Below are 27,203 nucleotides of genomic sequence, written 5' to 3' on the forward strand. Positions count from 1 at the left end.
ATGCCAGTCAAACCTGTTGGGTGGATATGTGGGCAGGTGTTGAAGAACTTCTCTGGAAGAAGTATGCACAATCTTCCTGTAAAGGGGATATGGGTGTGGAAACTGGGAATTAAATCCCCAAGGTGGACCCAGTGTTCCATGATCTTTTAAATTATGTTTAGGGGATTTTTAGTTAACCTTTTTTTTCTAACCCCCTAACTTCTTTTTGTCTTAGTCGAGGGGATCCAGAAAGCAATCATGGGCCTTAAAGATGAGTTTAAAGATGAATTCCCTACCATCCTAAGATTATCACAGTCTAATCAGGTAATGTGATTTTATAACTTTGAAAGGATTATAAAAAGTATATTGTATTTTTAGTACCAATTATTTAATTTGTGATTTTGAGATCAGTATTTGAAGCTTAGGAAAACATTACTTTCACCTCAGAAAAACACCATTTCAACTCTTAATAATTGCGAGGGGTCTATGGAAAGCAGAAAGACTGTGGACAAGGAAGTGAGGTAGAAAGATAAATAAAGTTTAAGGACAGTCACTCTACCATTAGATTGGAAATCTAGAACTTTCTCATAGATACAGTTGCAATGTAGTTTACTTAAGATTTGCTTAATATAAAATCAGAAAAATATCTAGATGTACTTTAAAATCTGTGGCAATTAAGTCAGTGAAAAAACATAACTGATACAAGTTATAACAATGGAAAGATAAATACGGCATGGGTGTGTGTTTTAATGTGGAAAGAAAATAGTGATATCAATTTAAACAAAGTATATATGCATATGTTTTAAACATCTGTTGCAAAAAGGTTTTAGATATAATATTGGGAGTGGAAGGAGATAGGTAGAGAATCGTAAAGACATTTAGTTAGGAAAAAGTAACATCTTGTTTAGGGGACATAGGTAACCTGATTTAGTCAAAAGTACACAACTCATTTTTTAAAAATATTTATTTATTTATTTGGCTGCACCGGGTCTTAGTTGGGGCATGCAGGATCTTTGCTGTGGCATGCAGGATCTTCGCTGTGGCATGCGAGATCTTCGTTGTGGCACGTGGGATCTTTAGTTGCATCATGAGAACTCTTAGTTGCGGCATGTGGGGTCTAGTTTCCTGACCAGGGATCGAAACCAGGCCCCTTTGCATTGGAAGCACAGAGTCTTAGCCACTGGACCACCATGGAAGTCCCAAAAGTACACAACTCTTAATGGGAAAGTGTTGTTTTAGTCATTTTGGCCACAGTTGGAATAGAATATGTTGTAAAGTTATATGGTACAGTAACAACCTACTTATCCAGAAATCAGACTTTGGGCAATGTCAACATGAGGAACATAGCTAAAACCTGGAAGTAAACAGAAAAGCGCTGTGAGTAACATAGTAATCACAAAGTCTGTATATTTCATTCCAAAGGAGAGGTATTAGAGCTACCTTTAACCATTCATCCAGATAACCAGGCATTAGACACTTAATAAATACTTTGCCTGGAACTGGGAAGAAGGAATACAGAGATTAAACAAGGCAGGGTTCCTTCCATCAGTGAGCTTAATCTCATGGAGACAGAGTCATAAACAAGTAATTGCAATGGAATATGGTAAGAGGCATATACAATTTAGAGGAAGGAATGACTCTATATAGAGTAGTCAGAGAAGACTTCATGGAGGAAAGATGCTTAGACTGGGTCTCAGAGGATGAATAGGAATTCTCAAGGTGAAGAAAGGGATCAGGTAAGTGGGTAGGAACAGGGAAAAATATTCCAGAGGAAGCAGTGTCATGCCAAAAAAGTATGAAACATCATAGTATGTTTCCAGAATGTTAAGTAAATTTGAATAAATGGCGTCAGTCTTGGGTCTAGACTTTAGGAATGGGTGATACTGAAATGTAAGTATCTGGATGCACAGTGGTAAGATGGCATCTAGGTGGTGGCTGGCTAAGTAGGAGAGGATAAGCCTTAAAAGCTCTAGAGGGCAAAATGGATTTTGTAATTCCATATTTTAATCTTGGTGTCTAGTTGCTTCCTCTTTTTGTATTCCCCTAGTCTTGGTATAAATTCTTTCGAAACATGAGAGATTTTTCTTGGCTATGCTCTGGAGTATTAAGGAAAGAGATGCTTGGTCTAGGATGTAAAATGGTTAAGGCCAGCACAGTAGTGTCAGTTAATTATTGAGAAAACCTCAAGTAAAGCCAAGGAAGCCTAGGCCTGGAAAGCCCTGTTGTCCTTCCAAGTTGTGATTCTCCCACCATTGCCAACATTAGAGAAACTGGGTTTTATTTAATCAAAGTTGCAACTTTCCTTACAACTTCCTTCATCTCTTCCTACCCTCTGCATAGCCTCGTTATCACTAGAGCCATAAGTATGCTTTATGTGAAATAGATTGATATTCTGATCCCCAAAGAACTCTAAGTTCCTATTTCCAAATCCCTGAAGTCGTTCACTTATAAGAACTATACCCCACCCAAGAGAAGAATATAAACATAAAGTTACTTTATTTCTCATTTTCAAAACACTTACATTGTTCTTTTTCCACCATTTACTTTGAAGAAAGTGTTGCTGAGATTGGCAGGAAACATGAGTAGTTAGGGGATATTGTAACACATTGAAGTTATTTGCTCTTCAAAAATAAGTTATCCAGAAAACAATGCTAATACTCTGTTCTTAACTAGATTATTTTTAAAGATCAGATTATAAATGTTGCAGATTTTATTATTTCTAGTGTGGTCCCTAGTTCCCAAACATACTGAAAAGAATGGTTTTAAGACTAGTTAGAGGGCTTTATTAATTGGGTTGTATTTTAAATCTCTAAGTTTTGTGATTGGTATTTAATTTTAATTATTTAGGAAAAAGCCGTGTTGCTGGCCTAGAGTAAAAAAAAAAAAAAAAAAAAGGTTTAGAGATTTGGGGGGAGTGATGGTGGTGGAATTTTTATAGAGGAATACACTGAGAATACTGGTTATTAAATAGTTCTTCATGGCTAAAGCTTTTGAAGGACATTTTTTTTCTGGGGCTGGGGAAAGTTAATTTTAGAATTTTGACTCGAGGTCCTGGTTTCTGAGGTCTTGTACTCTCCACTCCCTCCCTTCCAACCAGCCCAGACCCCAATGCGCTCAGTGTCCACATCTTTTAGTAAAAGTAACTTTTTAAGGTTTACACTTGCAAACTGCAAATGATTTCCATATGAGGACTTTAAAATATTAAACTTTTAAATTTGAATGAATGAAAAAATGCATGCTACAATTAGGAAATTAAAAATTTTTAATTCAGATCTTTACTTGAATGAGAGAAATCTTTTATGGTAAATAGGGTCAATTTTGTGGGTTTTAATTATGAAAGGTGGTTATGTATTTTATTCTGTAATTATCTTGCACTTAACTGTATACTACAAAGTTGAGGATTGTAGACAGAACATAATAGAATCCATGCAAAATTTTGGCCTTTACATATGTAGATACATTTTTCTGAATTCTGTATGCTTTCTTTTTTTTTTTAAACGTGTGAGACAAAAACTGCTGGTGTTACCAAACCAGGTTTCTTTGTCCGATATGCAGAAAGCCTAATGCTGAGACGCTGAGGTTTGTAGCAGAGAAAGGGTTTATTCAAGAGGCAGCCAAGTGAGGAAACAGGAGAGCAACTCTCTGATCCACCTCCCCAAAGGCAAGGGGCTTGGATTATTTGTGCATGAAGAGTATAGGGTAGTCAGAGATGCCCGTGGAGGTGTTTGGAGGCAGGAAAAAGGTGAGGTATTGTCTGCTCTTTGCAGGCATATCTGAGTTACATGCTTCTTCACAGGATGTATGTTCAGAAAATGTGGGTGTTAGCATGATCTGGGGGTGGAACTTTTGGCCCTCAGATGTCAAAAGGTCACCCATTGCACACTTGAGCAGGCTCAGTTGAATGGTCAAGTGGTCTTGACCAGTTTGAACTGGGCAAGATTAGCTCCATGTTTCTGAAGCAGCCATTACTGTAGCAACCCATATGTCAGAGGTGTTATCTGTAGGGGTTGGTTAAAGGAGTCTTGTGATATACAGTATTTGTCTAAGCTACGTGAAGCTTGGAAGGTATGCAATTTGCAGGAACAATTAAGGCAAGCTTGATCAGTGGAGGCAGATTACAAGCATAGGGGTTTTTAACAAGACTCTCCCTTATCTGCTGTTCTGTAAGACAAGCTAAGGTATTGCTGTCAGTCACCAGTTTCTGTTAACCCTATGGGGCACAGTTTCAGAATGAGCTTTTTAACCTTGTGGGGCACCGTTTCACAGGGGATGCACCAGTGATGTCTGGAAATTACTTGTATTGGTATTGGGGTTTCTAAATATAATGAGAGTAGAACTGTAACTAGAGTGTTCTATAATTCAGTTGTATTTTTGTCTTTGGTGAGTTGTTTCTTTTTTTTTTATGGCTGTGTTGGGTCTTCGTTTCTGTGCGAGGGCTTTCTCTAGTTGTGGCAAGTGGGGACCACTCCTCATCGCGGTGCGCGGGCCTCTCACTATTGCGGCCTCTCTTGTTGCGGAGCACAGGCTCCAGACGCGCAGGCTCAGTAGTTGTGGCTCACGGGGCCAGCTGCTCCGTGGCATGTGGGATCTTCCCAGACCAGGGCTCGAACCCATGTGTCCTGCATTGGCAGGCGGACTCTCAACCACTGCGCCACCAGGGAAGCCCCTGGTGAGTTGTTTCTTGTGGGACACTATCATTATTGTGAAAATTCGCAGAGCACATTGTGCACTGAAATCTTTCTGGGTAGTTTCTAATTTAATATTTGTTATATTTTTCCAATATTTATCTATACTAACTTGTTATATTTTTCTGATATTTTTCATTCATTCATTTAAATGAATATATTTATAGAGCACCCACTATGTGCCAGACACTATTCTAGGCACTGGGGAAAGATCAGTGAGCCAGATGGATATAGAACACTGCTGCCGTAAAACTTATGTCCTAAAAAAAAACCCCAAACTTATATCCTAGTCAAATAGAAAACCAAAAAACAAGGAAAATAAACTACATATTATATTAATGGTAGGTCTTAAGGGGAAGAAAACACATAGCAGAGAAAGGATATGAAGTAGGGGTAGGGATAGGGAGAACAACTGATGGGAAAGGTAAGACCAAGAGGGTCTTAGTGAGAAAGTGATTCTTGAATTAAGACTTAAAGGAAGTATCCACCTCCTAGAGTAATAAAAATAAAAACAAAAATAAACAAGTGGGATCTAATTAACACATTATTGACCCAGGGGATTTTTGCATAAACTAACGCCTGTGGCCGTAATATGTCTCCCGTCAAAAATGTGTTAAACTTAAAAGCTTTTGCACAGCAAAGGAAACCATAAACAAAACAAAACCCTCAGACTGGGAGATAATATTTGCAAATGAAGCAACCGACAAGGGATTAATCTCCAAAATATACAAATAGCTCATGTAGCTCAATATAAAAAAAAACAAATAACCCAATCAAAAAAGGGGGGAAGATCTAAATAGACATTTCTCCAAAGATGACATACAGATGGCCAAGAAGCACATGGAAAGATGTTCAACATCGCTAATTATTAGAGAAACGCAAGTCAAAACTACAATGAGGTATCACCTCACACCAGTCAAAAAAATCTACAAACAACAAATGCTGGAGATGGTGTGGAGAAAAGGGAACCCTACTACAGTGTTGGTGGGAATGTAAACTGGTGCAGCCACTATGGAGAACAGTATGGAGCTTCCTTTAAAAACAAAAAACAGAACTACCATATGACCCAGCAATCTGACTCCTGGGCATATACCTGGAGAAAACCATAATACAAAAAGATCTATGCACCCCAGTGTTCGTTGCAGCACTATCTACAATAGCTAGGACATGAAAACAGCCTATGTCCATCAACAGAGGAATGGATAAAGAAGATGTGATACATATATACCACATGGAATATTACTTAGCAATAGAAAAGAACAAAATAATGCCATCTGCAGCAACATGGATGGACGTAGAGATTGTCATACTGAGTGAAGTAAGTCAGACACAGAAAGACAAATATATGATATTGCTTTTATGTGGAATCTAAAATAAAGGGGGAGTACAAATGAACTTACTTACAGAAATAGGAGTCACGGATATAGAAAACAAACTTACGGTTACTAGGGGATAAGGGGGGGGAGGAGGGATAAATTGTGAGATTGGGACTGACATATACACACTACTAAATATAAAATAGATAACTAATAGGAACCTACTGTATAGCACAGGGAACTCTACTCAATACTCTGTAATGGCCTATAATGAAAAAGAATCTAAAAAAAAAAAAGAGTGGATATATGTGTATGTATAACTGATTTACTTTGTACACCTGAAACTAATACATTATAAATCAACTATATTCCAATAAAAATTAAAAAAAGAAAAAGAGTTGAAGGAAGTGAGGGAGCAAACCTTGGCGTCCTTGAGAATCAAATGGCATAGTTAGTTCAAAGTCCCTGAGATGGGAGTATACCTAACAAGTTCAATAAATAATGAAGGAGGAAAAGGGAGAGAAAAAGACTGTGAGGCCAGGGAGGTAAAGAAGAGGCAGCCTTTGTAGGACCTTGTAGACCATTGTATGTACTTTGGCTTTTACACTGAGTGCACCAGGAGGCCACTGAAGTGGTTGAGCAGAAAAGCAAGATCTGATGTGATCTAAGTTTTAATTGTGTCTCTTTGGCCGATGTGTTGAGGAACAGAATGAAAGTAGGGAAGGGTGGAAGCAGGGAGGCCATTAACGAGGCTAATTTTCAAGTCTGGAGACGAGATGACAGTGGTATTTAAATAAAATGGACTGAGTGTTGGTACTGGGGCTAGTGAGGAGTGGTCAAATTCTGGGACTATTCAGAGAAAGAACTGAATAAGATTTGCTGACAGGCTGGTTTTATAGATGTAGAGTAGTAAAAAGCTGATGTTACTAGAAATTGGAGTTCAGCATTAAAACTGCTGATGATAGAAAAATGGGCATGGCTCTGGAAAAAAGAAAAGTAATGGGGAAAGCAGGATCTATATTCAAAGAATGGAGCTTAAATAGAGAAATATGGAGCAGGATTCTTGAATCAATCTGATTAAATGATGCTAAGTTTGTTTTGGCAAATGGTCTTTAAGTACCTTTGTTTATCTCTGAGGTGTTGGTGGTGGTTGGGAGTTGGACTTTCTTTTCTGACATTTGCTGATATGCTCAGATGATGAGCATATGACAAAAAATATCATCTGAATTTGCACACTTTGCCACTGACTCCAGGATGCTTAGGCCAAGGGTCAAAAAATTAAAAAGGGAAAAAGAAGGAAATGAGGACTTCATAATTTCAGTTCAACATTTAAATTTACACATATGGTTTGGTAGGAAAATACATAGCATAGAGAGTAGACAAAAAGGAAAAGCTGGTACTTCAGAGGGGAAAAACCTTTTATTTAAAATTCTTCTGTTAGAGCTAAGTTAAAAAAATAACTCACTGAAAGTAAGAGTGCATTGGAACCATCATCATAAACTGGTGACTGTTTTTTTTAAAAGAGAAGAACATCTCCTTCTGCATCTTAAGGAATGTAAGTAGCCTTTCCCTGCTGTCACCTTTGTATTCCCAGAGCCACGAAGAACCCTTGACCATGCACCCCCGTGCCCAGATTTGGTTTCTAATATACTATCCTTCTTAAAAGCAATAATGGTCTTCTTGGGAACAAATTTATTTCATGTTTTGTGGCAGGGAAAATAAAAGGGGTCAGAAACATATTTTGTTGTTAGAAATAATTCTTTATTTTTATTATATAATATACAATGGAGAAAAGACAGTCTCTTCAATAAGCTGTGCTGGGAAAACTGGACAGCTACTTGTCAAAAAATTAAATTAGAATGTTCTCTAGCACCACATACAAAAATAAACTCAAAATGGATTAAAGATCTAAATGTAAGACTGGATACTATAAAACTCCTGGAGGAAAACATAGGCAGAACACTCTTTGACATAAATAGCAGCAATATTTTTTTTTGATCCATCTCCTAAAGCAAAGGAAACAAAAGCAAAAATAAACAAATGGGACCTAATTAAACTTAAAATCTTTTGCACAGCAAAAGAAACCACTGACTAAACAAGAAGACAACCTACTGAATGTGAGAAGATATTTGCAAATGATATGACTGGTAAGGGGTAATGTCCAACATATATAAACAGCTCATACAACTCAACATTTAAAAATCCAACAACCTGCTTAAAAAATTGGCAGAAGAACTGAACAGACATTTTTCTAAAGAGGAAATGCAGATTGCCAACAGGCACATGAAAAGATGCTCAACGTTGCTAATCATCAGGGAAATGCAAATCAAAACCACAATGAGATATCACCTCACACCTGTCAGAATGGCTATCATCAAAAAGAACACAAATAAATGTTGGTGAGGATGTGGAGAAAAAGGAACCCTCCCACACTGTTGTTGGTAATGTAAATTGGTGTAGCCACTATGGAAAACAGTATGGAGATTTCTCAAAAAAAAAACACTAAAAATAGAACTATCATATGACCCAGCAATTAGACTCCTGGGTATATATCCAAAAAATCAAAAACACTAATTCGAAAAGATACATGCACCCAATGTTCATAGCAACATTATTTACAATTACCAAGATATGGAAGCAACCTAAGTGTCCATCAACAGATGAATGGATAAAGAAGATGTGGTGTATATATACAATGGAATATTAGCCATAAAAAAGAATGAAATTTTGCAATTTGCAGCAAAATGGGTGGACTTGGAGGGCATTAAAATGAAATATTCAGACAGAGAAAGACAAATACTGTATGTTATCACTTATATGTGGAATCTAAAAAATACAACAAACTAGTGAATAAAACAAAAAAGAAGCAGACTCACAGATATAGAGAATGACCTAGTGGTTACCAGTGGGGAGAGGGAAGGGGGAGCAACATAAGGTTAGGAAATTGGAAAAAAGGGGTTATTGTGGGATTATATGAAATCATGTATGTTAAACTTTTGAAAATTGTAAAGCACTGTAGAATTTAAAGAACTTTTCATTCAATTAAAAAAAAAACAGATGTCTCAAGTTGCTGAATTTAGCACTTTTCTATGTATGGGAAGATGCAAGAGTCTGGGATCGTTAAAATCATTCCTTTGATATGCACCTTAACTAATAAAATATTTTAAAGTAAATTGTACATTATGTATCATGTATATATGCTATATTTTATCATTTAAAAATTTTAAAGTAAGCTGGGAAAATATTTGTAACAGTTTTGAATAAGAATTTTTATTTGAACAATTCAAACACTGAATGATATTTGAATATGAATTGTTTACTTTTGGGACTTCCCTGGTGGTGCAGTGGTTAAGACTCTGAGCTCCCAATGCAGGGGGCCAGGGTTCGATCCCTGGTCAGGGAACTAGATCCCACATTCATGCTGCAACTAAGAGTTCGCATGCCACAACTAAGGAGCCCATGTACCGCAACTAAGGAGCCAGAGAGCTGCAACTAAGGAGCCTGTGAGCCACAACTAAGGAGCCCATGTGCCACAACTAAGGAGCCCACCTGCACAACTAAGATCCAGTGCAACCAAATAAATAAATAAATATTTTTTAAAAAGATTGTTTACTTTTGAAAGAGCTCTTTTTAAAAAAATGCAAAAAACAGATAAATCCAGAGAGAAAAATGAAAAATTTATATCTTTAGGCTACTAACTTAATTCTGGATATTTATCCTAAGGAAAAAATCATATATTCATATAAATATTTAAATACCTGGGGTGGGACCAATGAGTTGTAAGGAGGGTGGGAGATAATTATTGGACACTTAGTATCAGGCACAGTGTACAGTTATGTGGTACTTGTCTCTGCCTGAAGTAGATTTAAAAAATGCACTGGAAACAAATGGGTGGTTGCTGGTAGGGTGAGGGGGGGATGGAGGGAGGGAGCAGTGTGAGTGAAACAGGTGAAGGGGATTAAGAGGTACAAATCTCCAGTTCTATAATAAGTAATGGGGATGTAATATACAGTATAAGGAAGATGATCAATAATATTGTAATAACTTTGTATAGAGACAGATGGTTACTAGACTTGTGATATTCATTTCATACTGTTTGCAAATGTCAAATTATATAGTATACCTGAGAATAACAATACTGTACATCAACTATATTTCAAATTAAAAAAATTAATAAATAAATACTGCACTGGAGAATCACACATCAGTCACTTTTCAAAGGCTTATTTTCCAGAAAAGAGAACCCGTGCAAAAAACATCCAAAATCAGAATGGCTGTTGCTTTAGCCAAGATCAACCGAGGAACATTAATTCGAGGATTAAACAGCATATCCAGATCCTCCGAATCAGTTGCCAAATTTCTGCAGCCTCAGCTTGCTTGCAGACTTTTAGAGTTAAGGGACATATCTCATCGTCTGCTCAAGGAAGTTAATGCACCAAAGCAACCCCTATATAACATGCAGGTAAGTAAATATTGCATTTGCACAGGCTATGGATCTTTTTTTAGGAAGTATTTTGAAATTGTAAGATTTGGAAAATGAAAATGTAGCACATTTGATTGTCCTAGATGTAAAACAAGAATAGTTGGATAAGAGAAATAAATAGATGAGCCTTTTTTCAGTATAGTATATTCTCTCGTTTAAATAAATGTGAAAAAGGAAGTAATGCAGACATTTTTCTCCCTTGTTATTTGATTGAACTAAATGAAACTATCAATTTCAAATGGTTCAACCTAAATATAAGCATGCAAATTACCACCTATGTCAAATCTGAAAGAAATTCTACAACAAGCCTTAAAAATGATTGTGCTTTGTGTCCTTTTCCCCATAACCTTGTTATGTTTCCAAGATAATCTTTGACATAACGTATTGAGTATATTTAGCTATAAACTCATCTCGATAGACCTGTCAGTGTCCAAGTCTATTTCAAATATGTGTTCTATGTTGTTTTATTGAGGTCCTATTATATTTTGTCAAAGTTTTTCAGGACCAGTTTCTTTTTTTCTGAACCTTATGGCACAGAACTCTGGGTTTTTCAATCTGGGCATTATTCAAAGCATCCCTTTGTTGAAGGGAGAGTTAAGCCAGAAAGGAGATGTATTAGTTCTTGTACTCGAACAATCCAGAGTTGAGAAGGTTTCAGGCATAGTTGGATATAGGTACTCAAATGATACCTTCAGGATCCTGTTTCTTTCTTTTACTGATCTCTTGGCTCTGCTTTCTCTGTGTTGACTCCATTCATAGGCTGACTTTCCCCTCGTGGTCACAAGATGATTTGCAGTTGTTCCCAGGCTACATCCTTCCAGGTTCAGTTACAGCAGAAAAGAATGAGTCCTTGACCCAGCATTCCTGGCCAAGTCCTGAGGTTCACTCTTAGAGAATGGCTTACCTCTAAACCAGGGAAATAGGGGTGCATTGATTGGCCTAGGACTTGATTACCTGCTTCATTTCTAGAGTAGGGGTCGGAGCCCCATCCAGACAACATGACTTAAGAATGGGGAAAGGATGGATCCTCAAACAAAAATCTGTGTTGTTTTAAGAATTTGAGAAAATAGATGATGGGTCGCTAAAATAAACAGAATATTCAGTATATAGGAATCTCTTTTTAATCAAAGATTTTGATGTTTCCAGAAATCATCAGATATTTCAATTATGAATTGCCTGAGACAATATTTATAAAAGGCACCTTTATAATACCTGATGTTTGAGAAAGTAAAAAATGGTTTCTGTTTGTTAACCATTGGATTTCTGAGCACTATAAGGCTTATTCCTGTATCTTTAGATCATCAAAAAGAAACATAGCTGAACTTTTTTTAAAGTTTTTATTTTAAATTCCCAATGAAATGTCTTTCTGAATCTAATGTTTTGCCTTGCTGTTTCTCTCCTTGCATTGTTAGACCCATAGTTTTTATAGAGAGTTGATGTAAGAAGTGTCCTTTGAAGAATATTTCTGTATTTATTATGAAATTATGTTTAAAGACACTGTCCATTATTGTTATTCAGAGTCTTTCTTTTTTCTCCTCTTTACTAAGTTAAAACTGTGAAGGAGCTGAGATTTTACACTATTTATGAGCTAACAAGTTAGTTTGCCACAGTTATAGAAATACATAGGCACACACACTGACAGAAGAGACAAGCAAAAGCAGCAGCCAGAGCAGTATCTTGTGTCAGTTCCCACAGGGCAGTGTGGTGACAGCCAGATGTTAACTATGCATGTAGTAAGTTGCACTGCAGGAGAGGAACCTTGAAATCAGGAGACTTATCTTTTTATAGGGATCCTGGCACATCTGCCCAGCATCCGAGGGGGGCGGAGAGGGAGAGGGGGGGAGAGAGAGAGAGAGAGAGAGAGAGAGAGAGAGAGAGAGAAACAAATATTTCTGGAGGGTAAGGAGAAGGTTTTATCTTTAGTGCCCTGTGACATATCTTGGGAAGTACATCTCTAGATCTCTCCAAAGGAATATACTTTCTCTAGCTTACAAAGCTGTTTGCTATTCAACCATATCCTTACAAAGCTGTTTGCTATTCAGCCATATCAGAAGGCCCAATCTGTGCAGCTGGGGGTCCCCAACCCAGTTGGGAACCGGGCTGCACAGCAGGAGGTGAGTGGCCGGTGAGCAAGCGAAGCCTCATCTGTATTTACAGCCACTCCCCATCGCTCACATTACCACCTGAGCTCTGCCTCCTGTCAGATCAGTGGCGGCATTAGATTCTCATAGGAGTGTGAACCCTACTGTGAACGGCGAATGGCATGCTAGGGATTTAAGTTGCGTGCTCCTTATGAGAATCTAATGCCTGATGATCTGAGGTGGAGCTGAGGAGGTGATGCCAGTGCTGGGGAGTGGCTGCAAATAACAGATTATCATTAGCAGAGAGGTTTGACTGCACAGAGACCATAATAAATCAATTGCTTGTAGACTCATATTCAAAACCCTATCAGTGGGGCTTCCCTGGTGGTGCAGTGGTTAAGAATCTGCCTGCCAATGCAGGGGCACAGGTTTGAGCCCTGGTCCAGGAAGATCCCACATGCCGCGGAGCAACTAAACCCGTGAGCCACAACTTCGGAAGCCTGTGCACCTAGAGCCTGTGCTCCGCAACAAGAGAAGCCACCACAATGAGAAGCCTGCACACTGCAACGAAGAGTAGCCCCTGCTCACCACAACTAGAGAAAGCCCGAGCGCAGCAATGAAGACCCAACACAGCCAAAAATTAAATAAATAAACAAACAAAAACCCTATCAGTGAGTGGCAAGTGAAAACAGGCTCAGGGCTCCCACTGATTCTGCATTGTGAGTTGTATAATTGTTTCATTATATATTACAGTGTAATAATAATAAAAATAAAGTGCACAATAAATGTAATGCACTTGAATCATCCCAAAACCATCGGCACCCACGGAAAAATTTTTCCATGGAAAAATTGTCTTCCACGAAACCAGTCCCTGGTGCCAAAAAGGTTGGGGACTGCTGCTGTACAGGAATGAGAGATATCTATGGAGAATTGTCTCACAATACTCATGAAAGTTCAGTGGCAGGAAAATAATCTCCCTTTCCAGTGGAATCTGTTTCCTTCTATCCAATAATGAGAACTGAAAAACACAATGTGCTTGCCTTTTGCCTTGCCTGACAGTGAGTTTCCACAGGTGAAGTTAGAGCTCATTTGTGATAACTTATTCCAGGAAATGAGATGAAGGAACCAGGTTGAGGGACTAAGTGATTTGTCCAGGGTCCATATACTGTCTCTTTTGACATCAATACAGAATCAACACCTATGAAATATCTTCTCCTTTGCTCTTGTTCTAATTGTCTTAGGAGCTAGCTTTAATTTTTAAAATTCTTATCAATAAAATATTTCAAAATATATAAAAAATAGTTTGTCAGAAGTCCCACCCAAATTTAAACTGGTAGTAATATTTTGCCATATTGCCTTTGGATATCTGTTTTTTAAAAAGAAATATAATTAACCATGCTCTGATCCCTTCCTTTTTTTTTCTACCAAAGGTAATCATTATCCTGAAGTTGATGTAAGCATTTTCATGCATATTTTATATTTTAACTACATTTGTATACATCTGTCATCCTATGCATATTTAAAATTTATATAAATGATATGATACTGTACTTACCCTTCTGAAACTTCCTTTTTCACTCAACATTTTTGATATATATAGCTATGGTTCTGTGGTTTATCACTTTAACTTCTTTGTGGTATTCCATTATAAGAAAAAGTAATCCACAGTTTATCTGTTACTGAACAGATGGACAATTTAGTTTCCAAAATTTTTATATTACAAACAGTGCTTCACTGAACACTCTTGTAAATGACTCCTCGTCCATATGTATGAGACATTTCTCCAGGTATATATCTACAAGGGGGATTGATGGGTCATGAGGGACACACATCTTCAGTTTTTTTTTTTTTCGGTACGTGGGCCTCTCACTGTTGTGGCCTCTCCCCGTTGCGGAGCACAGGCTCCAGATGCGCAGGCTCAGCAGCCATGGCTCACGGGCCTAGCCGCTCCACAGCATGTGGGATCTTCTCGGACTGGGGCACGAACCCGTGTCCCCGGCATCAGCAGACGGTCTCTCAACCACTGCGCCACCAGGGAAGCCCCACATCTTCAGTTTTATTAGCTGTTGTCAAAATGCTTTTTGGAATGGGTACATATTCTTGGGAGCCTTTGTGATTTTTGAATTTGAGGATAATTTCAATTCTGGAAAACTCTTAGCCATTATTTCTTCAAGTATTGCCTCTTTCTCATTTTATCTAATCTCATCTGCTGGAATGCCTACTAAACATACTTTGGACCTTCTCATTTTATTCCTTATGTCCACTTACCTTCTTCATATTTTCCTTTTCTTTATCTCTTTTTGATACATCCTGAATAACTTCCTCTGATCTGTCTTCCAGTTAACCAGCTCTCTCCAGTTGTATCTAATATGCTCTTTTACTTATTAAATGTATTTTAAATTTCAAACATTATATTATCTCTAGAAATTCTATTTGGTGTTTTCCCCCAAATTTCCACTTCTTTCAAAGTGTCCTTTTATAGGTTTATTTCTTTTTAAAAATCTATTTTAAAAATACTTATTTATGGTCTTTTAAAATATTATTCTTTGAGATTTTGGGGGGATGCTAATCTTTCTGACTATTGTGATCTATACTGTGTCTCCTCATTATTTCTTTGCTTTGTTTTTTTTTAAAGTTTTTCTCCAATAAGGATTTTTAAAAAATAGAAATCTCTTCTGGTCTTGGTGGCAGAACTGTTCCTCTAGAGGATTTTGCTTGTGCTCTGGAGATATCAGTCCCTGGTGGAGACCAGCTTCCTCACCTTCTTTTTGGACTGGTGGGTGCAGTTTTTCTATTCCCCCTTTCACTGAGATTGCAGCTCTGGGCAAAGGCCTGATCCTCACCTCATGTGCATCCAAGTCTCATCTCCAGGATCTTTATTAAAACTCAAGCCCCCAGCCATTATTTCAGGATCCAGTAGCAACCCCAGAGTTCCTGGGACATAATCTCACACACTTACGGCTTGGCTTTTAGTTCCCTCTTCTTCCCTGGCATAGGAGGCCTTCTTCCTTCCTTCCTCTCCCCTCCCTCCCTCTCTTCCTTCTTTCTTTTTTCTTTTCTTTCTTTCTTTTTTTTTTTTTTTGCGGTACACGGGCCTCTCCCGTTGCGGAGCACAGGCTCCGGACGTGCAGGCTCAGCGGCCATGGCTCACGGGCCCAGCCGCTCCGCGGCATGTGGGATCTTCCTGGACCGGGACACGAACCCGTGTCCCCTGCATTGGCAGATGGACTCTCAACCACTGCGCCACCAGGGAAGCCCTCTTCCTTCTTTCTTTCCTTCCTTCCTTCCTTCCTTCCACTTTTTGTAAACTCAGTCTTATATCAAATTTTTGGAGTTTGATTTTATATAGAATTTCTAGATTTTTTTGTGTGAGAGGTTCCCCACTAGCTCAGTCTGCCACGTTACTGGAACTAGATGTCCTTCAGCTTTACTTCTTAATATCTTTTACAAGTTATAAGATGGTTAAATTTCTTCTTGGAAGTAAATGAGGTGTAATTCTACTTTTTCATTCACTTGGTAAACATTATTTTTATTGAAAACCTGACATATAAAATCAAGAGTTTAGGTACTAGGGATTCATAGATGTCCCATGGACTCTAGGGATGATAGGCAAGTAAGCAGTGTCAGTAGAGTGTACTGAGTGCGTGATTAAAGTGGGCAAAGTGTACTATGGAAGCATCAACAAGGAACATATAATTCCCAAGAATAATCACTGTAGGCTTTCTAGAAGATGAAATTAGCCCAGTGAAGGGAAATTAGCCCAGTGAAGAAGTAGGGGAATCATTCAAGGAAGTGAACAGTGTATATTAAGAAGCTGAGGCGAGAGAGAGCATGTAGGAAATGTAAGTAGTTCCATATGGCTGAAGTGCAATAAGTGGGAACAGTCCCAAGTCAGAGCTTCTGGGGTCCTTGAGGGTTAGGAGTGAGGAAGAAGCTTTTCTTGGGTAATATGTATTAGCTAGGTGGAGATTCAGGATTGCCACTGAAAGGAACCTAAGTTGTAGCAAGGAAGAAAACAACATAGCTCAAATGTGAAAGTCTCAGTGAGGAAAGATACAGAAGTATGAATAGTGAAGATAATGGCCTGGAGAATTAAAATAACAACAGAGTAATATATGAGGTGTGGTGGAGGTCAGTGAATTGGTCTTTGAATGGAATGTATCCATGGTGCCAGAGTGTGCTGAGAGGTAAGTGACATAGCACAGAGTTCAGCTTACCTGGAGTAGATTCCAGCATGAATTACTTCAAGAATTGTCAGTCTGGGGCTTCCCTGGTGGTACAGTGATTGAGAATCTGCCTGCCAATGCGGGGGACATGGGTTCAATCCCTGGTCCGGGAAGATCCCACATGCCACAGAGCAACTAAGTCCGTGTGCCACAGCTACTGAGCCTACGTGCCACAACTACTGAAGCCTGCGTGCCTAGAGTCCATGCTCTTCAACAAGAGAAGCCACTGTGATGAGAAGCCTGTGCACCACAAAGAAGAGTAGCCTCCGCTCACTGCAACTAGAGAAAGCCCGCACACAGCAACAAAGACTCAGCACAGCCAAAAATAAATAAATAAAATTTAAAAATTGAAAAAAAAAAAAAAAGGGGGGCTTCCCTGGTGGCACAGTGGTTGAGAGTCTGCCTGCCGATGCAGGGGACACGGGTTTGTGCCCCAGTCCGGGAAGATCCCACATGCCGCGGAGCGGCTAGGCCCGTGAGCCTGCGCATCCAGAGCCTGTGCTCCGCAACGGGAGAGGCCACAACAGTGAGAGGCCCGCGTACTGCAAAAAAAGAAAAAAAAAAAAAAAGAATTGTCAGGCTACCTGTGTCAAGATGGAACTTTGTGGCGTGTAGAAATATAAGGAGTGAAATATGGAATTACTGTGCCAGGGGATATGCTTTGTGGATGCATGGAGGGCATCACTTTAGAAAGGTAAGCGGCCTAGTTAACCTATCAGAAGCTAAGTTTTAAAGATCCTCTTCATGTGCTCTGTCTCATCACTGATCTGAGGATGATGAATGATGGAAAGATGCATTTCTACCTTAAATGGTTCTACCAAAACTCTGCTGGCTATCATGTAGCTTGGAATGCCAGTCAGGCAGATTACTTCCCTCAAGAACTCGAAATAGAGGAGCATTGTCATTAGGACACTGCCTGTAACTAGGTAGTGTTTCAGCTTTTTGGTGTGGTCTGAGATGAAGCATATAGTGATGGTCTCATCAAGATAATTAGAGTATAGACGCTGTCACAGGAGCTCTCTTGACAATCTATCCAGGCCTTTTGGTTGCATGCTCAGCTGTAGAGCATGTACTGTGTATATTTAATGATATTGTGCCAAATATGAACTACCCAAAGACCCAACCAATATAAGTGACCTGAAGAGATTCCAGTGGCTTGTGACATGAGCACAGAGAGTTGGGGTCAGGGCTGTCCCACTGGCCATCTTGTTAAAAGAGGCTTCCTTTGCACCTGGCTATATGGGTGCTGAGTCAGGTTGCTCCTCAAACCTTTCCCCATTCTGCAGGGCTGAGATTATAGTAGTATACCTGCACTTTCTACAAGGGGCCTTAGAAACGGAAAACTGAGAAGTTCCTGGTGATTTTTAATATGCCCAGCAGCAGTACTTACAGAATGCTGCATCTGCTTAGCCTTGTAAGCTGCCTGGCTGAGTGAAGCTTGCAGCTTAGGCTTCAGTGACCTAGATAATTGGCTTGAATGCTGACTTCAGCCAAGACGCGTCAGCTCCCAGACACAGTTGTTGATTTTGGCAGCCCAACGCAGGGCCACAGGACCAGGAGCTCTTTCTGTGATAGAATCTTCCTTATAGTGGCATTAGAGATGTCTATTTCTACTTTGTACAGACTCTGTGGAGTGGCATAGGCAAGAGATGGGCAAAGTAAAGAAAACTCTTAGCCTCAGAAGTGCATGTGCCATAAGTGGATCCCAGTGAACTTGTGCTCCCTTTTTCAGGATGAAAGTCAGAGGCTTATCTAAGTAAAGTTTCTTCCTCACCCTCTCCCTCCAAGGTAGACTCCAGTTTGGGGTTTAAACTGTAAACCTCACAAATATCAGGAACTTCTGTAGCTCCTTGATGGGCTTGCCATGAGGCTATCTTGGGTGGTATAATTCAAGACCTGGGAAAAAAGGACAATTCCTAGAAAGTATTGGAATCTTGAAGACATACTTTTGCAGGTTGGCCAAGAGGCTGGGACATTTGAGCTTTTATAGGACCACCTGATTAAGAGCTCATTCAAGAGCAGTGCTCCACAGGATGTTAATACTGGGATAAATAAAGTCAGATAGCTTTCTTTTCTGTGGACTGCTAGTTTTTCCTGTCTTCACAAGTATTGTGGGTTGCTAAGCAAAGACATGATCATGTAGCTTTCCCAAACCTATAGGAAACACTATTTTCTGAACCTATAAAAGCAGTCAGTGCTTCTTCCAACACTTATTTGTGAATCACTGTTAGAGTTTTTTCCCCTATAACTCCCTTGATATCTCTCATCAAGATGGTTTTGGACAACATAAATTAAGTTGGACCAGGTAATTCTCCAACCTGCAGGTTATCTGTAAGTGGGTTTCTATTTTCTAAACAGCTTATAGTTCGCTTTTTTGTGATTTATCTCATTATTAGTGAAAATAAGATGAATATAGATATTTCTTTTATGAGACAAGGCAGTCAGAATTATGTGGGAGAAATGGAACATGAAATAATGTGGGAGAAATTTAGTTAAAGATTGAAATATCCATGTATCTTATATGTTAATATTTCCAAATTCAAAAAAGAAATATATGGGTATAATATTGATATCAAGATACTTTTAACTTAAAATGCAAATAAAATTTGTGTAATTATGAAGTTAAGATAAAAATTTTTGAAATAGGCCAAGACAATCTAGACAAAGCCTTCCATTTTCCAAATTTCTCCTGTTTATCTCAGTTTTTACCATACACTATTCCTGCTCATAGCAAACCAAAATGAAACAGTGTGGTTTATAATATGAAAAACATGTATTGCAAGTGAGTCATAAAATGGAAAAATGGCTACTTAGCCAGTAGCCACATAAATTTTGGAGGAAATGTATTTTCTACAGGGCTGATTTATTACAGGAATAGCAAGTATTTATTAAAAGCATTAAAATGGTGAAAAAGTGACCCTTAGGCAACATACAGATTCATCATTGAGAAGCATAACATATATAAAATGCAGATTTATTTTGAAACTAATCAATTTTAATTACTTTTAGGTGAAGGACAAAAATCTGAAAAAGAAAGATGCAGTGAAACAGAAACAGAGAGTAATTTTCTCTGCATGCAGACACCACTTTTATTTTTACTGTATATGGCCTACCAATTATTGACTATGGACCTTCCACTTAAACATTCATATATTCACAAACTCATGAATCTTTTACTCTACTAGGAGGCATTCCGTTGGAGTATATCTGATTTCCTTCCTGACCTCTGCTCCCTACTTATACGTTTGTCTCCTTATAGCCCAATAGTGGTATTCAATGTCATGCTATCATTTTGATTCTTTCAGCAAGAGGGAAAGAGTAGCAGCTGCTTCATTTCATGGAAACTCTTTCCAGAAGCCAGGAACTTCTGGGAAATTTTCCAGACTGATTTATGGAGAGAGTGGGCTAAAACTGCCCCCACCTATATCTATGTGTAGGAGTTGGTATGGCCTGAAAGATAGGGAATAAAAAGGGAAACACCCCTTCCCCCTCCCTCCTTACCCCACCATCTCTTAGCTACTAGGCTAGATAGTATTCTTGGCTTCGGCATCCCATAAATCATTTGAGAAAAGAAGAAGATTGTGATGGGCAGTTTTGTTCTTCACCAGTAGTGACAGCAGTAAGCAAAAACTGAGTATAGTACAACAACAAGCACTTCGAGCAGGACCTGGTACACGGTGCCATATAAATGTCTGTTCAATAAAATATTATCACAGGTTCTTCAGAAGCACCTTTTAAAAGGCTGCAATATACCTTTGGGTGGATATAGCATAATTTACCGAGCCATTCTGCTATCATTGTTTCAGTTTTTCAATGTTATAAATAACTTTTTAATGAACACATACATACTCTTCTTTCTAATTTGTGTGCATTTTTACTATGCATTTACATGATTTTAGGATACAGCTTGTACCTTTTGGGAGTTATTGAAGCCTTGGAGTGGCTTGGCTCTTACTTCAGAGGAGCATGGCTACCTGCCACTTCACTGCTGAATGGGAAGGGAATGTTTTTCCTAATGTCATCATTTCATATCCTTATAGCTCAAGGCAACAGAGGTAGCCTGTAAGAGAGTATAGGTCCCTTAATCTGAATATATTATACTAGTCCCTTAAACTGAATATATTATACTGTTATGTTGAGGCAGGGACACCTTCTAGAAGGTAGAAACATCTGAGAGACAAATTCTTTATTGGTGTAAATGTCTACGTTTCAAAAAGCATGCTGAATATGAGCACAGAGTATTTCCTGAAGCTTAAGAATCATCCAAGGTTAATGCCTGGCCTTCAGCATTCTCATGATTAACATTTCCAAGCAGGTCATTAATCTCCAGGAAACGCTCGGTATTTTGATTGCTGTTTGCTTAATTGAAGAGGTGAAGAATTTAGTAAAGGATGACTACATTAATTTGGACAAAGACTGTTTTTCTAACAGGCACAGCGGCACCCCCTAGTGAGCACACTTGGTAAATGTAAGAAAGTTAAAGTAATTCAGATTTTGGAAATGCAAGATTTTTAATAGATTTGTCATTGATTTAAATTATCAAAAGAAAGTATCTTTTTGTAAAGGAGAAAAAATATATTTTCAGGATGTGAGAAAACTCAGATCTAAAGTAGATGACTTTATAAATATTTGAATTCTCATTTTACAATAACATTGTAAAATTTAACATTGTAACGTTGAAAATTTTTTGCTTTAATAAGAAAACTCTTTCGTTTTTTCAGGTCAGAAAGGGATCTTTGTTTGAAATCATTTCTTTCCCAGCAAAGACTGCTTTAACTAGCATAATGTATGCTTCATATGCAGCACTCATTTATTTGGTAAGTTAAGAAAATTATTAGAATCTAGAAATAAATATACTTATTTTATGTAAAGATATACTGTATAGTCCATTCATAAACCAAGGTATTTAAATTCTCTTGTTACACAGAATAATTTTACATTAAAAAATTACATTTCTAAGGAGCCAAGTCAATCCACCAAAAACTAAGTTGCTTAGATAACTAAAATTATTTTATTTTTATAAAACTTATTATTATTTGCTCAAAATATTTTGGTTTTGCTTTCATTTAGCTACAGTTGTTTTGTTTCAGCCATTGTGCCATGGTTGGTTAAAGTTCAGTATTCTGTCTTTTGAATTCCAAAAGTGTTCATTAAAAAGCATGACAAAAATATAAAGAATTTTATAAATTATAAGGGTTATTTTCTTTTAATCCACTGCCATTTATACTTATCTTTAATTTTTTTTAAATGTACAACATACAAAGAGAAAAGTACACACCTTGATGAATTATCAGAAAATTTATTAATCTATGTATCACACAGATCAAGAAACAAAACATTATACCGTCATGTTAGAAGACTCTTTCTTGCCCCCCTCACAATCACTAACCTCTTTTTTTTTTTTAATTAATTAATTTTATTTATTTATTTTTGTCTGTGTTGGGTCTTTGTTGCTGCGTGCAGGCTTTCTCTAGTTGCAGTGAGCAGGGGCTACTCTTCGTTGTGGTGCACGGGCTTCTCATTGTCATGGCTTCTCTTGTTGCGGAGCATGGGCTCTAGGCACGCGGGCTTCAGTAGTTGCAGCACACAGGCTCAGTAGTTGTGGCGCACGGGCTTAGTTGCTCCATGGCATGTGGGATCTTCCTGGACCAGGGCTCAAACCCGTGTCCCCTGCATTGGCAGGCAGATTTTCAACCACTGCACCACCAGGTAAGCCCCACTAACCTCTTCTGTAAAGGCAACCACTATTTTGACTTCTAATACCATAGTCAGTTTTGAGTTGTATATAAATGAAATCATATACTATATGTTCTTTTGTATTTGTCTTGTTTTGCTTAACATTATCATTGTGAGATTTGTTGCCTGTAACAGTAGTTTGTTGATTGCCATTGCTGTGTAGTATTCCATTGATTGAATATATAGCTATTTATCCATTCTATTTTTGAATATTTAGATTATTTACAACTTTGGCTATTGTGAATAAGGTTGCTATGAATATTCTTGTACATATGTTTTGGTGAAATTGCTGGAATGTAGAATTTGCATATGTTCATCTCTAGTAGATATTGCCAAAGTTTTCCAAAATGGTTTTAACAATTCATCCTGGCAGATTATTAATCCTAGTTGCTCTGTATCATCACTGACACTTGGTATTGTCAATCTTTTCCAGTATAGCCGTTCTTGTGGGTATGTAGTACTATCACATTGTGGTTTTAATCTGCATTTTGAATACATTTATACATTAATTGTACATTTGGATATCCTCTTTTGTTAATTTCTGTTAGTCTCTTCTCATTTTCCTACTTGAAGTTGTCCATCATTTTATTATCAAATTGTACTTTTAACTGTATTACTAGAACAAGCCCTTTTTTGATTGAATATGGGCAGATTTATTTTGTGACTAGCCTTTCACTTTCAGCAGTGTCTTTTAAAACAGAAGTTCTTAATTTTAATGTAGTCCAATTTATTAATCTTTATGTTAAGTGCTTTTTATGTCTTAATTAGGGAATCTTGACGTACATCCTAGGTCCTGAAACTACTCCCTCTGATATATCCTAGGAGCTTTGTTATTTTGCCTTTCACTTTTAGATTACATCTGGAATTGGTATGAGGTAAGGGTAAAATTTTTCCTCCATTGGTATCCAGTTGATCCAACTCAATTTATTGGGGGAAAAAAACCCTTTTCCTATTGCCCCAGAACACCTCTTTTTTAATAAATCAAATGTCCTTAGACATATAGGTCTGTTTATACTTTCTCTTTTCTAGTCAGTTGATCTGTTTGTCTTCTTGCACCAATTCAACACTGTATTATTTACAGGAGCTTTACAATAAGTCTTGATAACTGGTAGAATTTCTCTTTCCAATCTATGAACATGGTGTATTCCTCTATTTATTTAGATCTTCTTTAATTTCTCTTAATAATTTTTATGGCTTTTTTTGTTAGAGGTCTTTTACGTATTTGTTAATATTTTTGATCATATTGAAACACACCATAATAAAGATTAAATTTTCCCCATAATCCATAGATTCAGTGCAGTCCCAATTAAAATCTGAGCAGGTGTATATGTGTACATTGACTAGTTTATTCTAAAATTTATAGGGGAATGCAAATGGTAAAGAATAGCCAAGACATCCTTGAAAAAAAACAAAGTAAAAGAACTTTTTAAACATATTTACAGTTTCAAAAACAATTTATCAAATAAAAAATGTTGCAAGTCTTTTAAATTTTTGAGAAATGCTCAGTATCTTAAATGTGAATCTCATACAGAATTGATGCAAATACACTGCAGAAAATGGGTGGGATGAAACAGCTATGGTGAAACTAAAACAAACTAGATTAGAAACCAAAATTTCTCTAATTTTTCAAAGGCTTTTGAGATCATCCTACATGATTTGTCATGCTATAAACTTTCTAAATAGATAATAGAAACCATTTTTTGGTGACCTCTGATAATCGGTCATATATGCATCCAAGATGTAGGAAAGGTCAGGGCTAGAATTACGGTTTTGAAGGCAAATAACATATATGTTGGAAGTTAATGCCCCGTGAGTGGAACCATGCCAAGTGAAAAGAGTAGAAAGTTGACAGAAATGTGGAGAACAGCTTACATGTAAGGTGAGCTAAGAAGAAATCCATGAAGGAGACAAAGGACCAATAATTAGAAAAGTAGGAAGTGAATCAGGAGAAACACTGGCAAGGAAATAGAGACTTAGGAAGTTGTGAGTGGTTACGTGTCACGTACAAGCAGAAAAAGTCAAGTAAAATGAAGATCTGAAAAGTGTCCATTAGATCTAGTAGTAAAGATGTTGGAATTAACCATCTTGGGAACTCTTTCAGTGGTGTGATGGGATAAGGAAGACAGAAATAAGCAGGAAGAGTGAAGAGGAGATGATAAAATGGAAATCATGAATGTCGGCCCTGGTTTGATGAAGAAAAGAGTGTGTGTAACAGTCAAGAGGGCCACAGAGCCAGAGTGATTTTTTAATTTTTAAATTTTAGGATAGAAGATACTTCAGCATGTTACAGGTTGCAGGGGAGGAGCTAGTCAAGAATGAGAGGTTGAAGAAGCAGGGAATAATTGATAGACAAAATGGTAGAGTATAGGTTAAAAGCAAAGATAGAGAGATGCTGACCTTGATCAAGACCCTTCATTTTCTGAGACTTGGACAGAATTGGTTAGAATGGGCACAGATAAAATGTTGTAAGTGAGGGAAGAAGAAATGTATCAAATAGGATAGGGCTTCCCAACCTTTTTTCACAGCATGGCATACATAGAAAATGATCATATTTGTGATAAATGGCTAAAGCTCTTTGCATCTGGAAGTGATGGACCTCAAGGTTTATAGCTCTAGATTTGGGTATACTCAGATACAAGTAACAAAAAATACCTGAGAATACCTTAATCAGTACAGACATTTAAATATCTCTCTTAATTAGAAGTCTGGAGTTAGGCAGTTCCCGGGTTTGTACAGTGGATCTACAATGTCATCATGAATCCAGGGCCCTTCCATCTTTCTCTTTGGCTACCCTGTTTGTTGTTTTTGGTCCTTAGGTTTGTTGCCTCATGCTCAGGTCTTACATCCATATCAGTGTCCAAAGCAAGAGGGAGGAGACAGTAGAGACAAAAGACAGAGTCTTTTTTATATAAAAGGAGGAAAAACTTCCAAAAATCCTATCTTCCTCCACAGCATTTTTTTTAGTTGGCCGGAACAGGGTCATATTGCCATACAGTAACACAGGGAAGTGAAGGAAAGCATCTGGTGTCCGCCCATTCTATAGTGGGAGACAGGCAAGAAAAGAGGAGGCAGGAGGTCAGGAGAAAAGAGGCTATTCAAGCCAAGGCCCTGAATTCTTTCTCTGTTACCCTCTTCAGAAAAACCTTCTAAGCATTTATAGCCTATTATGTCACCTGGGAGGCATCTCTTTGGTAAAATAAGCTAGTTTAGGTGTTTTCATATTTTATAGATTTTATTATTATTTTTGCTTGCCTTAAATACTTGGCATCATCATCTTCATCAGTAAACTTATAGGTTTAACAGATACAGTTCTTAGTGATTCTCAATTTTTGAAGTTATTTTTCTCTGTGTGCTTTGTTTTGACACACTAAGTACTGAATGGCATTTTTTGAGGGAAAATGGATCACGAGTTTGCTTATAAATCACTGATCCATTAACTTACTAAATTCTTACCAAAATATTTATGCCCTTCCAATTGCATACAATTGGTATAAGCAAAGTCTAGGGGGAAAAAAGTAAAAACAAAAAACCTACTTTGAGATATTAACATGTTTGAGAACAAATTCCATCTCTCAGAAAATGTTTCAGAAATGTTTCATTTAATTAAATCAGAGAATAAAGATGTAAAACATCTAATGAATTGGGGAAAATATAAAGTATGTCTTTATTAAAGCATACTATGTTTTAATTTTCTTTCTAGATTATGGTATATTTATAAGGAATCAACCTCCTCATGTTTATCATGTGCCAGGGGTACCTGGAAGAAAGTGCTTAGATTTTTTTTTTAATATTTATTTATTTATTTGGGTGCACCAGGCTTTAGTTGCAGCATGTAGGATCTTCGTTGCAGCATGTGGGATATTTAGTTGCAGCATGCGGGATCTTTAGTTGCAGCATGCGGGATCTACTTCCTTGACCAGGGATGGAACCTGGGCCCCCTGCATTGGGAGCACAGAGTCTTAACCTCTGGACCACGAGGGAAGTCCCAAAAGTGCTTCTTTCTTAGAATATACAGATTAATGACTTTATGTTAAATGTTTTATTGGATTTTTATCTGTAGGTTTAGTAGCTTAAAAAGAAACCTTACTTAAAATTTTTTATTATTATTAGACAGTCCGTGTTAATGCTGTGCTGGAGAAGGTAATGAAAATTTCCAAGAAGAATCCATAAGGCAAAACAGAGAGGAGAGTGAAAATCTTAGAAAAGCCTTTTCTGAGCCTGTGCTTTCTGAGCCTCTGTTTCCTGAAGGTGAAATCAAAGCAAAACCTTACAGGTCATTACTGGAGAAGCTGGAGAATATTTCAGATCACCCCAAACTTCCTGCTAATAAGTTGAGGAATAAGATCCAGGTTTTACGTTCTGTGTTTGACCAATCAACTGAAATGAATGAATGAGCAAATCTGAACTTAAATATCACTGAACAGAGCTTAAGAGTTATCTAATGACATTTCATCTGACAAAATTAGGAAACTAGTTTTCATATTCTGACTGCTCTGCTTTGAAAAAAAAATAAAATGAATTGATATAGTATATATGACTATGGATATTTTTTCATGAACCAGAAAATTGGTGGGTTAGACTCTATGCTATGGTTTATAATATGGGCATGTTTATAATACATTTATGTTTTTATTAAAGACTCATTTAGAGTATCTCTACAGTTACTTATCTGGGAGGGAAAAAACCCTCCCTGTTAA

The 27,203-nt window shown here is 37.6% G+C and overlaps 1 protein-coding gene across 1 annotated transcript; it reads left to right on the forward strand.

Moving 5' to 3' along the window:
- On the forward strand, positions 1-26,956 carry SPATA9 (spermatogenesis associated 9; the record flags this gene model as incomplete). Its single annotated transcript, XM_082620962.1, is given in 6 exon segments — positions 1-61; positions 215-303; positions 10,215-10,442; positions 21,492-21,587; positions 26,617-26,653; positions 26,656-26,956. Coding segments are annotated over 6 exon segments (756 nt in total). The 3' UTR covers positions 26,901-26,956.
- Between the last annotated feature and the right edge of the window lie 247 nt (positions 26,957-27,203).

Source organism: Mesoplodon mirus (genome assembly GCF_964341445.2).
Source record: "Mesoplodon mirus genome assembly, chromosome: 5".
NCBI classification, from domain to species: Eukaryota; Metazoa; Chordata; class Mammalia; order Artiodactyla; family Ziphiidae; genus Mesoplodon; species Mesoplodon mirus.